Source organism: Dermacentor andersoni, chromosome 9 (genome assembly GCF_023375885.2).
Source record: "Dermacentor andersoni chromosome 9, qqDerAnde1_hic_scaffold, whole genome shotgun sequence".
NCBI classification, from domain to species: Eukaryota; Metazoa; Arthropoda; class Arachnida; order Ixodida; family Ixodidae; genus Dermacentor; species Dermacentor andersoni.
Window position 1 is genome coordinate 24261929 of NC_092822.1, and position 12762 is coordinate 24274690.

Consider the following 12762-nt stretch of genomic DNA (forward strand, 5'->3'; position numbering starts at 1 on the left):
AACTGAGAACGTGGTTGGCGTAACGTAGTGCCACCGCCGTGGACGATTGTCTCCTATCCGAAGCGTTCGGTCACTTGAAAAAATACAGAAGGCTATAAATGTTGGAGATACATTTTCATCTACTTCGATGACAAGCCGCTCACAAAGGGGACATTAGATATTTTTAGTTTCGCCGTATTAGCATTTACACACTACCGAGACAACCAAGTCTTCAGCAGTTCTTGTGGCGTGTTATTGCGACTTCGAGTTCAACCAGAGCGCACGTAGATATTAGTGCACGGTCACAGTCAATGTGCAACTTCGCTGGTGGGGCGCAAAGGTCTCGGCAGCCTCATAATAATTCATAGTCGTTTTTTTTTTCCTTTGAATAGAACAGCAAGAAGACCATCGTTTCTGACCTGTTGTGCTTCAGCAAACTGTCACAAGATGTCGGTCCTGTCGCAACTGCTGCTGCTTGTATACACCTCACTGGTTCCTCGGTATTCCGTAAACTGCAATACGCAGACGAACAGGCTAAAACGTTCCGTTGAACCCTGGACAGGACTTTCATCAAGAGCGTTCTCCGAAAGAAACCGTTATGGGTTCTATTGGAGAACGCTCACGGGAAGAAAACCCGCGGGGGAAGAACCTGACAATCATTGACGTCCGGTCTTGTTGTTACGGCACACTTAGTATTGTTTAAGCGCAGTGACAACGAGAACAAGCAAGCGGACACGCAGAAGCACCTGCGCATCCCCTAGCTTGTCCCCGTCTGTCACTACCCTTTAACAATGCTGGGGAAGAACTCGTATGGGTTCTTTCAGAAACCCGTATGGAAAGTCGAGTACGAGTTTTTCTTTTATATATGCATATAGCTTCGTCCTACTCTGTTGTGAATGACAATTTTTTTTTTCGCTTTCGTTAAACTTGCTCCACCCTAGCGATCTCCGCAGAAACTCTTTTTGCCACAAATCCAGCTAAACAAAATCACCACAGTACCGTTTCCCACGGTCACGCCCTCGAAAGTAACAAGGGGCAGCAGAATAGACAAAGCGAATGATCTCCACTCACGCTGAAACAGGTTGTTCGGAAGGCTTGAGATTAGAGACGAGCTTGCGTGTAGCGCGCGAAGGTGCAAACTGCGCTGACCGTTGGAATCACAGATGACGATGATGATAATAAAGATCATGACTTCGAAAAATTTGGCTCATACCCACTGAAGGGGAAAACATAAATAAATGAAACTGCGGTGAAATAGAAACAAAAGGTGCGATTGAGCTTTGAGACGTGGAGGACATAAACCGTGAGTCCGAGTTAACACGAACGAAATCTCCAGCGTATCACTGAAGTCTGTATCTCTCTTTCGCTCTCCCTCTCAGAGAAATTACGAGAAAACTGCGAAAAGGAGACGCGAGACAGAAATGAATAAAAGAGCGTTAACAATTGAACCGGCGAGAAAAGGAAAAACTTTATTAGCAATGCATACGTTCACCTGGGTGCCCCTGTTGCGATGGTGACCATTTAGAACGGAACGTTGCTCGTGAGCGTACTTGCGAGAAGACGACGAAGACAGAGTGAAGCACCGTAACGTGCGCGTGTGGTGGACATCGCGTGAGAAGGAAATAAGAATCGAGGCGAAGCCGTTTTCCTACTTTAATAATGATTGTCTTTCACATCATCCATGGTGATGATGATGATGATGATGAAAACGTTTTATTTAAAGGAAAAGGGGAGGAGAGTTAGGAGAAGGGTGGTCGGATTCTTATTCCGGAATTCCGTTGGCTATAGAGCCGCCGCCCTAGCTCTTTCCACGAGGGCTCGCTGGTCCTTGAGGGTTGAGCTAGACAGGGCTGCCTCCCATCCTTCCTAAGGCATTATTAGCCTGGCAGGCCCATAACATATGGTACAAATCTGCTTTCTGCCCGCATAATTTACATTCGGCCGAAAAGGATTGTGGCTCAATAGCATGTCGCTTGAGTCCCGAAATTTGTTTTGTTTGATTGTCTTGTATTCTCAATATTTTCGATATTTCTACGCAAGACTTGTAAATATGTCGTCCATTCTTATTCGTAGAGTATGTTTCGGATTTTTCTGCTCTTGCAAGGCTGACTGCTGGTTTACGCATCGTTCCTCCATTTACCAACTGTTTCGTTGGAAACTAGATTAATCTTTTCTATTAACTACTGAAGCTTCCTTCTTTGACTATCCTTCACGGCTCGCTCGTGTCATTTTGATGAAAAGAACACAAACAAAACAGACCGACATATAGACACACAGACAGAAGAGAGCTGACTCAGCAAACTAACAAGCAAGCAAACGAGCTCATTTCAGGAGCTCCCTTTGTTACGACAGAAACAACTTCTTTATATATCCCCCTTATTTATATTTCTGACGCCAAAGCCTAAAAGAATGTAAAGAAGGGGGAGCGAAAAGGCGGCGTTTGTAGCCTGTAGCAGCGAAAAGACACCTAAATTCCCATTGGCTGCAGCACCACGTCAAGGGCGTGCCTCGACAGAGCGGGCGAAAGGGACCACCTGCCAAAAAAAAAAATACTGACCCAGCTTTCCCCACTCGCCTCGGCAGTTCCATTGAACGAGACACGAAACCAGACCTCACTTTCACCAAAAACGCAGACAACGCCCATTGGCGCAACATACAACACAACCACGGGAGTGATCACTCTATCAACAAAATTACTCTCCCACACCGAACAGCCGTTACGATAAGAAAAAGGGACTTTACTTGGATGGAATGGGATGCGCTCCGTAAACGCCGTGTAACAGCAACAACGGACACTCCCATTAACGACATAGAATCATGTTCATGCAATCTACAGTCTGACACTAAATCGGCCACCCGCACTATCCCAACAGATGCCCCGACTGAGCGCATGGACAGCAGACTCGCCCACCTTATCGAGGCCAAAACATCTATCCTCTCTAGATGGAAGGGACAACGGCTCAATAGAAGACTCAACCGCAAGGTTGCACTTCTCAACAAGGAAATTGAAGCACACTGCCGCGTTCTAAGTCAACAGCAAAGGACAGAGATCTGTAACTCTCTAGACGGGCAACTCCACGATCCCCGCACGAGGAAAATCCTTAAACATTTCCTTAATAGCACCACCACCCGCTAATATCAACAAGATCGCCTCACCAAGCTTTTATTCACAGAAAGCAACACGCATGGCCAGTACCATGTTAAGAATACCTTCTGTCAAAAGTACATCCCATCTGGGCCCACTCAACCTCACGGGCCATACACGGACACCTCCAACCCTGCCCTTGATGATTTCAGCGTGGCAGAGATTCACGCTTTTCTGCACAAGCTGAACAGCCGTTCGGCGCCAGGCCCAGATGGTTCTACGAATAAAACAATAAGAAATCTAGATGACCCCTCGGTAAGACAACTCACCGAATACATCAACAACTGCTGGCGCCAAGGATCCATTCATCCGACATGAAAAACGGCCAAAGTAATTATCTTCCCCAAACCCGGTAAGCCATCTAGCCTCGCCAATCTCCGGCCCATCTCGCCAACTTCGTGTGTAGGCAAGGTCATGGAGCACGCACTTCTAACCCGTGTAAGCACACACCTCGAAGACGCATCTGTTTACCCCCGACTCGATAATTAGCTTCAGAGAGCAGCTTTCCACCCAAGACGCTATGCTCCAACTTCAGCATCAAATCCTAGATGGCAAATCCCGTCACACGAAGGGGATCTTGGGCCTCGACCTCGAGCGCGCCTTCGATAACATCAGGTACTCCACCATCCTCGAACGCATCTCCTTACTCAACCTTGAAGTACGCACTTACAACTACGTAAGAGACTTTCTATTCAATCGAAAGGCCTTCCTCTCGGTCGGAGTCATTCGATCGGAGGAACTCTCCCTCGGCAGCACGGGCACACCGCAAGGCTCTGTCATTTCCCCAATGCTGTTTAATCTGCATGGTTATGCTCGGACTAGCACAAGAACTACAAAAACTCGACGGCATTCAAAACACCATATACGCCGACGACATTACAATCTGGGCTGCAAAGGGCAGTGACGGCCAAATCGAAACTGTCCTACAAGACGCCATTGACGTCGTAGAAAATTATCAAGGCACGAGACTCCGCTGTTCCCCAGAAAAGTCGGAGCTTCTCCTATACCACCCCACACTCCGTGGACGCCCCCGCGGGGCTCCTCGAATAAACGCCAATACGAGGAAATTAAGCTCCGCCTGAGGGATGGCAGACCCATAACCGTGGTCCCTAGCATCCGCGTTCTTGGTATGACCATAGAAGCCAATGGAGCCAACTGTGCGGCTATCTCCAAGATCCTTCGACAGACCGCTAATACATCCAGACTGCTGAAACGAGTGACCAACCGACGACGGGGTATGAAGGAAAAAGCCTCCTCTGCCTTGTCCAATCTTTTATCATCTGTCACATTACTTACGTTGCGCCCTTTCTCAACTGGTACAAAGCTGAAAAGACTAAACTGGACATCATCATCAGAGGACCCTATAAGCAGGCCTTAGGATTACCTAACCACACCAGCACGGAACTTCTACTGCAATTAGGTATCCACAACACGCTAGACGAGTTAATCGAAGCGCAACGTCGATCCCAACTGGAACAGCTTACCCTCACAGAAACGGGCTGCAGCATTCTAACCAAGCTTGACATCACCTGCCACGACCAACCTGGAGACAAACACCCAATACCACGCGGCATTCATCAATGGATACAGGCCGACCCTATTATTCCCCAAAACATGCACCCAGACCACAACAAAGAACGCATGCAGGAAGGCACGAGCTATATACCTCCCTCATCAAAGCTTATGCCAACACCGCGGGCGTCACCTTCGTCGATGCAGCTGAATACCAAGATGGACGTCGCTTTGCGGCAGTTACCACAGCAGGCAGCTTGCTCCGAGATGCTGCCAGCATCATTACCCAAATGCCGAGACGGCCGAGGAAGTGGACATCGCCATGGCCACTCCTCGGCCTGTGATGGCCACCCAGCCACCCGCCATGGCCACCCAGCCTGTGACACCATACTGAGCGATTCTCGCACAGCAAACAACTACATCAAGGGTCGTATTTCTCAACAGTCACTCCGTATCTTACAACAAGCCCCGCATTCATCTGAAAATCAAATCACCCTCGTCTGGATCCCAGCACACGCCGACGATGTCCACCCGCACCTCACCAACCTCAACGAGGTTACACACTCCGCAGCACGAGGACTAGTCAACCGTGCCGGAGACGGTGCAGGTGCGTCCGCCAGGACGCGACCGCCTTACAAGATGCAACGACCTTGTGAAGTCATTTTTCCTCGAAAGAAGAACTTTCCCCACCCCTCACCGCAAGTTAAATAAAGCACAGGCAACCACCCTTCACCTGTTACAGACCAATACGTACCCCTCCCTCACACGCTATCACATCATATACCCCGACATCTACCCAAGCTACACGTGCAAGATCTGTAAAACTCAATCAGCAACACTCCCCCACATGCTATGGGAGTGCAAAAATTAATACCCAGACCTTAATCCCGTGACCCTCTCGTCGAGATGGCACGCCGCCCTGCGCAGCTCCCATCTCGACGACCAACTCTGGGCTACCCAGCAGGCCTACGAAGTGGCGAAGAGGCAAGACCTCGACGCCCCATCGTGGGCGGCCTAGGCCCAGCAGACTAAACTGCTGGTTCTCATTAAAGTTCTCTCTCTCTCTCTCTAAGCCTCCTGCTGCCGCATTAGCGCGCCAGGTGTTGCGTGAGGTCAGAAGGCACCGCCGCAACGTCACGTCACCCTCGCTCTCAGAAGCCGGCATGCGGTCCGTATCTCTCTCTTCCCACTGGGGTTAGCTGCTGCGCGTGCTTGCTAGCCTTGGTGGTCGCTGTTTATTCCTTGGCTGGTACGCTATATGTAACGGGTTTCGTCAAGGTTTTTATAGTCTTGCCACCCACTATCGCAGGTATACGATGATGTCTGCGAGAAAACAACTGATCCAGCGTATTCCTGATAGCCTTGCTGATCTCGCCGCGCGGGTGTCTGCCTCGTTTAAGAAACATCGTTTGCTTGTAATAGCGGTGAAAAGGCACGTATTTGTTACGAGAGCTTACGTATGTGGTACTTTATTGGCGGGGACGGTGATGTTCACGCCGTGCAGCCTTTCTGAAACAAATTTACCCGCTATCAAACAAACACGTGTTAAACGCATCCGCGGTCTGTCCCGCACAATGCTGCAAGAACGAAACACAACAGAGTGGCCCATGAAGCAGCTAACAACACGAAAAAAAAAATATCAGTTTTGATTTACTAAAACTGGGGACACAGTGGGTTTAGAGGGACGCGGTAGTGGATGGCTCGGTATTATTTTGACTACCTGCAGGCGTTGCTTAGGGTGCATGCCCAATTTAAACGGTGCACGAGCGTTCTTGCATACCGTCTCCATCGGAATGCCAGGGTCGGGAGTCGAACGCGGGTCCTCGTGCTCAGCGACTGAACGCCACAGCCAGCGAGCTACCGCGGCGACCAAATTGACAGATTCGCAATGAGATCGTGATAAAGAAAGCGTAAGAGAAAAGTTGTCCAGGAATCTCGTCTGGTCAGCATAAGTAATGGCTATTATTATTTTGTTGTTGTTTTTGTTCGCACCCCTTTCGGCAAACACAAAAAAATGTAAACGTAGAACAATGGTTCTGCGACCAGCGTGCGGCCCGTCCAGGCCCGGCCACGACACGAAGAAGCACAGCCGAATTGAAACGGCGACGGCGACGATACGTTGCTCCGTTCGTCTCGACCGGTCAGTCGTTGTCGGGGCTCGACAACGCCGACCTGTGGGCGATCTCCCGCAGCCGCGCCAGTTCTTCGGCGCTGAACGGCGAGGCCGAGTCCCCGGGAGGGCTGCTGATCCCGCTGACAGAGGGGCGCGTCGAGGACCGGCGGTCGAACGGCGGGACCGACGCGGGGCCCCCGCCGACAGAACCCCTGGGAGCGGCGAACTGTTGCGCAGGGAAGCCGCCACTCACAGACACGCGCGGAACGCCGAGCTCCGGATTGAATCCGCCGGGTGACGGCCCAGCGCTGCTGGAGCGCCGAGGAGGAAGAGGACCGTACGCGAAACTTCCCCGGCTCACGGACCGGCGCGGACCCGCCATGTACGGAGATGCGCTGACGGAAGGTCGCGAAAGAGCCGAACCCGGCGGGAGGTTCTCTTCGCTAACGGAACGGCGCGGTGGTCCTCCGAGAGGCTGAAATCCGAAGCCGGGACCCCCGCTGACGGACATCCTTGAAGAATTAGCGCCGGGCGGCCCGGCGGCGCTGAGGCGGCGCACGGCGGCGCTGGACTTTCGCCGGATGTGTCTGACGACCCTCTTGACCTGCTCCGCCGCTTGCTTCTCCATCTCGGGCCCGGAGTCCGCCACGGACTCGAGAAGCGTGACCTTGATGCTGGGTCGCCGCAGGACTTCGCTGTAGCCCAGCACTGGTGGGCCGTGGATGCTGCTCAGACGCCGCGCGTACGGCGAGGCGTCCTTCATCTTTACCCCGCTCTCGTGCTCCCCGGTGGGCGCGCTGATGGTGATGTGACCCTTCGCCCGACGCTTGGCGTGACCGTCCCGACCTTCTCGCGTCGCTCCCGGAGACGTCGCCGCGCCGATCGGGCTTCCGGACGCGCCCTGGGCGTGCGGTGGGACGCCTAAGCCGAGAGAGTCGGCTAGTGGAGCACCCGCTTGGCTCAGTGATCCCCGGCGGACTTGCGTCGCCGTCGAGGCCGGCGCTGGTTGTTGCTCGGCGATGTCCGGTGGCTCGAACGGCTTCGGCTTCGATTCCGGCTCGGTGGCGTCCGAAGTCGCGCTGGCGGACGTGGTCGAGCTGCACAGCTTGAGCAACACCTCCATTCGCTTCAGCTCGTTGGGGGTGCGGCCCGTCGCCATCGACATGCGACGGATGGCGGCCTTGCGGAAGGCGCGTGAGCCGCGCTTGCCGTCTTCGTCGGGCGGCCCGTCCTCGGGAAGCGCGATGCGAACGCCGCCGGCTTTCGCCGCTCGCTTCGGCACGGCGGCGCCGGTCGACTTCCTCATGGTGGTCGTGGTGCTAAAGTGGCTCGCCTGGCGGAAAAGGGGGAGAGGCGGGTGTTACCGTAAAGGTTAACAAAGGAAAGTTCTCTGTACAGAAGAACTGACGGATAGGATGCCGCTCCACTGGTTCTCGTTTGTGGGCATACTGACATAGCGTTAGTGCGGAATGAACTAGACATTGGAAAACACCCGAGAACAACCGACGTGTAATTAAGTGAGACTTTCACCGTGTCGGTCCTCCAACATAAGCTAGTAAAGTGGCGAAGATTTAATTCGTTCACTCACTTTTCGAATTTCAAGATGTAGTTTCACAGCGTTCAATATTGTTTGCATTGCATAGCGCGTTCGCGGCGAACTGAGCGCAGATTCGACCAGTGTACGCGTTGCGGGCAACACATCTGTCAACTCCTCACACGGCACGATGACGGATATGGAAACATTGTTTAGAAAATATACGGTGATCCTTCAACCAAAGTCATGTGGGTGACAACTAAGGTGTTACGATTATCCTTCGATCATATTATGTATAGCAATTATCTCTATTTATTACCAGTAACAGTTTGTACGAGATCGATCATGATTTGTAATTGACCGGTCACTAGCCATTTAGGTTGTCGGTCGAAATATTCCTGTATTAACGTTTCCTAATCATATAATAAAATTGGTTGATTGATTGATTGATTGATTGATTGATTGATTGATTGATTGATTGATTGATTGATTGATTCATTCATTCATTCATTCATCGATTGATTCATCGATTGATTGAAATGGGTGACACGTAGGGTGTTACGATCATTCTTTGACCGAAATCATGTGGGTGACACGTCGGGGAGTGACGAAATTGTGGCTGGGTTAGATAACCGCTGTTATTTAACGGTTACACTACATAGGAGTTTCCAAACGATTCTACAGATTCAAGTAAACGGTTCCGCTGGAGCTTGCTGGCTAGAATCTGGGCCATCGTTTTAATTTACCTAAGAATTAACAATATGCAAAAAGCAAGTGAGGCGTGCAGAGAGGACACAAGAGTAGAGAAGTGGACCAACACGAACGCCACTTCTCTACTCTTGCGTTCTGTCTGCACGCCTCACCTCTATTTTGCATAACTAGTCCTTACCAACTAGCTCAGCTTTCTGTCGTTGGAATTAACAATGTTCTGCTAGGTGAGAAGTTGAAAAGAATTAGACACTGCGATATTTCGAGCAAGCAGCTACTAGCCCACCCCTTTGGTGATCTGCTTCGTCGCGGACGAATGCTACGCTTCGCGAAAACTGGCCAACAGTGAGTGATCAGCCGGGAGCCACTGTCTCGACCAAGGGACTAAAAGAGCACCGTATTTATGCACGACGAGTTGTGACAGCTCATTGTCGTTATTATTATTATTATTATTATTATTATTATTATTATTATTTTGCCAACCTACTTTAAAAATGTGCAGCACATGCTTCCACTCCCTTCACTATCAGAACTAGTCTACATAACTAGTCTCCGTTTGAACGCGTCCTGTTCTCTCAGTCGCCCACATAAAGGTATGATGAGCTATATTCATGCAAGGAAAAAAAAAAATAGAACGCCGACCAATGTGATGCTGTCAACGTTACGGCGGCTGCCACAAGGAAGCCTAGTGCACTAAACTAAAATACTCCTAACGTCGAGCTCGTCTCAGTAATCTGTTCAGATACCTTGCGTTAGGAATGCGGCAGATTGCCGTCCCTGACTTTATTTGTTTTTATCGGTATGGTCAAACATTCCAGGTATTTCCACTTCACCCAGTCCTTTTTCTTGGAACCAATACAAGCCTCACCCCAATCGATATCGCGCTGCGTGGTGTCTGCGTGTTGGCCGTAGCATTGGAAACAACCTTTTTTCCGTTCGACATCGTTCAGCTGCTCGTTTAGGCGCCTCTACAAAAATGTTTCAGCGGCGTATACGTAATCACACAGGCCGCACGATATCAACTGGTGTCGGGCTTCAATTGTCGCCAGGGAAAGCAACTGGATGGCGCGGCAGTGCCGTGTAATCCTCGACTACTCAGAAAACGACAGCAATCTCACATGCCTACGATAGATACCTGAACAGGTTACTGAAACGAACTTAAGCTCAATGTTTTCAGCATTTTAGTACAACACTTCCCAGTGGAAGCCGAAACGTCAACCTTTTTTTACAACATCACTTCGATTAACGCTCTGTTCTGTTCGGTTCCTATAAGTTTACTTCCCAACCGCACGCGATATCGTTCAGTTATTGATTTCAGGCTGAGTACGAAAGTCGGTGAAAAACTTGTAGTCGTCGCGTCGACAAACGCAAGCTTCCTCCTGTCGAAGCGTTGACTCTGCAGCCCGAGACTCCTACTATTCGTTCACGTGTTTGACGGTCATCAAATCTCCATCTTCCTGTCAACACGCGTTTGCGTCTGCGTTTTGTGAAAAAGTGTGACTTCAGCGCCAGCTGCCGCACCCTGGTGACCATGGTCCGTGCAGACGACGTAAACGGCGATTTGATGCCACCGTGCTTTTGCAGAAACTCCAGGTACCCCTGGAACAGTTCCGGGTTGTCGGGGCCCCATATCGGTTTCGGTCGGCAAACTGCGCCGAAATTCTGCGCCAGTCGGAAGAGTCAACTAACTCATTGTTGGGTTCATAGGCTGGGCTATACAAATATTCCACGTATAGACATCTGTGTATCGATATCTTATGAACAATAGACTATAAAATTGTAAGGCAATGAGCCCATACACCGTCTATATGACTAGTCTATTATTTATGCCCGTAGAAATTCTATAGAACTTAAAGACAAATATCTACAGATATTCTATACACTGTAAAGAAATGTCGCAAGGGTCAAAGTCCCGAAATTGCACGGCTGATTATGAGGGACGCCACGGTGCAGGACTCTGGAGCAACTATGACCACCCGCTATATTCTTTAACGTGGAGCCGAAGCACCGTACGCGAACGTGTTTTTTTTTTTTTTTTTTTGTATTCCGCCTTTATCGGAATGCGGTGGCTGGGGTTCGAACCTGCGACATTAGCAGCGCCACGCCACATCCACTGACCGACAGCGGTGGGTAAGTTGGAAAAGGCGAGCAGGAAAGCACAAGGGACACACACTCAAGAAGACCTCTCATGGGACGCCCAATGTGCTTCGTTAAATCGGTTTTACAAAACTGGTAAGATGGCAGAGTTTTGTACGTATAGACCGTTTTTTCGTAGGCGCCGCCATATTGTGAACGCAGTGGCGCCGCCTATGAGCAGCGCCATACTGGCTTGGGTGAAAGCGGTCTTTTGCATGGCAGGTATACGCTCAGCGGTAGGTTCTGGCGTTTGTTTTCGCGGTCGTGCGGTCTGTTTAGTATGACGTCCGTCTTCTACGTGGTAAACGGTTCTGTGAGACGTGCTGAAGTGGTTTAAGGCGTCATGGCCGGAATTTCTGCTGGCGTTGAGGTGAACGGAACACGCAGCGCGATGGTGTGCGCGCATATTTGAGCCTACAATCAGCCTCGGAGATCAATTGTGTATTTCTGAATGTTCCAATCACTAATGTGACCTTATTGCAGTATTATCCTCTATTTCTAAGCTGTGGTTTAGGAGCCATGAAACATACGCGATGATCGTAACAGCGTGGGTACCGTTCTGCTACGATAGGAGCTGTGCTGTTATACTTTGACAAGCGTTCAAACTGTTCGCTGCAGGTTACATTGCGTGACTACTTGGTTGGATGGATGAGGTTTCCGCCCATGAATAAAATAGTTTTGGCTAGTAATAGCAGCATACCTTACAGTCTGAATTAAGCTTGTCCAGCAAAGCGACCGTATACGAACTGCGCGAGCGTCGATCTTAAGCAGTAATAGGTGCTGGATTACAGATATCTTTGTTCTATATAGCGCATGGTCCAAGCATACGGCATCAGCGGTTATATATTTATAAACGTTGTGCAGCGTTAGCCCGTTTTCTCTTGCTTTTTAGAGAAGGAGGATGATAACCGAATTTTTTTCCCGTTGTGTTCATTCAGTTCTCTACGACGCACTGACACGTATTACGGAAATTTTGCGCTCAAAAATGGCCATCGCATTCTTTTTATGCGAACTCTCTCATATATTATGGCTGTATACAGGCCAAAAAGGCAATGCCGAAGCACACAGCTTATATATGTATCGTGCTGGCTCACCAACCGCAGTGATCACTGTGTTGAGCAGCGCTAGCGTAGACTAGCGTAGACATATGGTAATTTCAAGCATGCTAGACTTGAAATGCGTGAGAACGGTGCCAGTGTATCACAAATATTTGATAGCGCCTGCCGCTCAGATGTTTCGTGGTTGCCTTAGGTTGGCCGCGCACGAGCATGCGCTCTTATGTTTTACTCCTTACGCCAATCGATCAGACAGTGAGCTGATTTACTATTTAATGCTGGTAATACAGAGACGCCGGTTGTCTTTGTTGAATTAAAATCGATATAAGCAATATAGTAAACAACACATACACGCACCGCGACTGATAATGCGCGTACACCTTATGCTTATGCGGGTCACATTTTTGCGCCCCCAAGACATATTTCTGCCTATACTGTAGTTACGATGCACCGAAAGGCTTCCCTGACGACGTTATATGAACTAACATGGCGTAAATTTCACAAAGTAAGATCTAAAACATCTCGAAATCGTTCCGCAGCACGCGACAGCAATACTTTCAAGCAGCGCCGCGCCGGATCG

At 50.0% G+C, this 12762-nt stretch overlaps 1 protein-coding gene across 1 annotated transcript in view; it reads right to left on the reverse strand.

Annotated features, from left to right (window-relative positions):
* Positions 1-6777: 6777 nt before the first annotated feature.
* Positions 6778-12762, reverse strand: part of LOC126527494 (sodium- and chloride-dependent glycine transporter 1-like) — a 34836-nt gene continuing 28851 nt past the window's right edge. Inside the window, exons 15-16 of the mRNA XM_055068652.2 lie at positions 10513-10653; positions 6778-8082 (exon numbers count right to left, since the gene is read on the reverse strand). Of these exons, the coding sequence (XP_054924627.2) occupies positions 6778-8082; positions 10513-10653 (1446 nt within the window). The remainder of the gene's footprint in view (positions 8083-10512; positions 10654-12762) is intronic.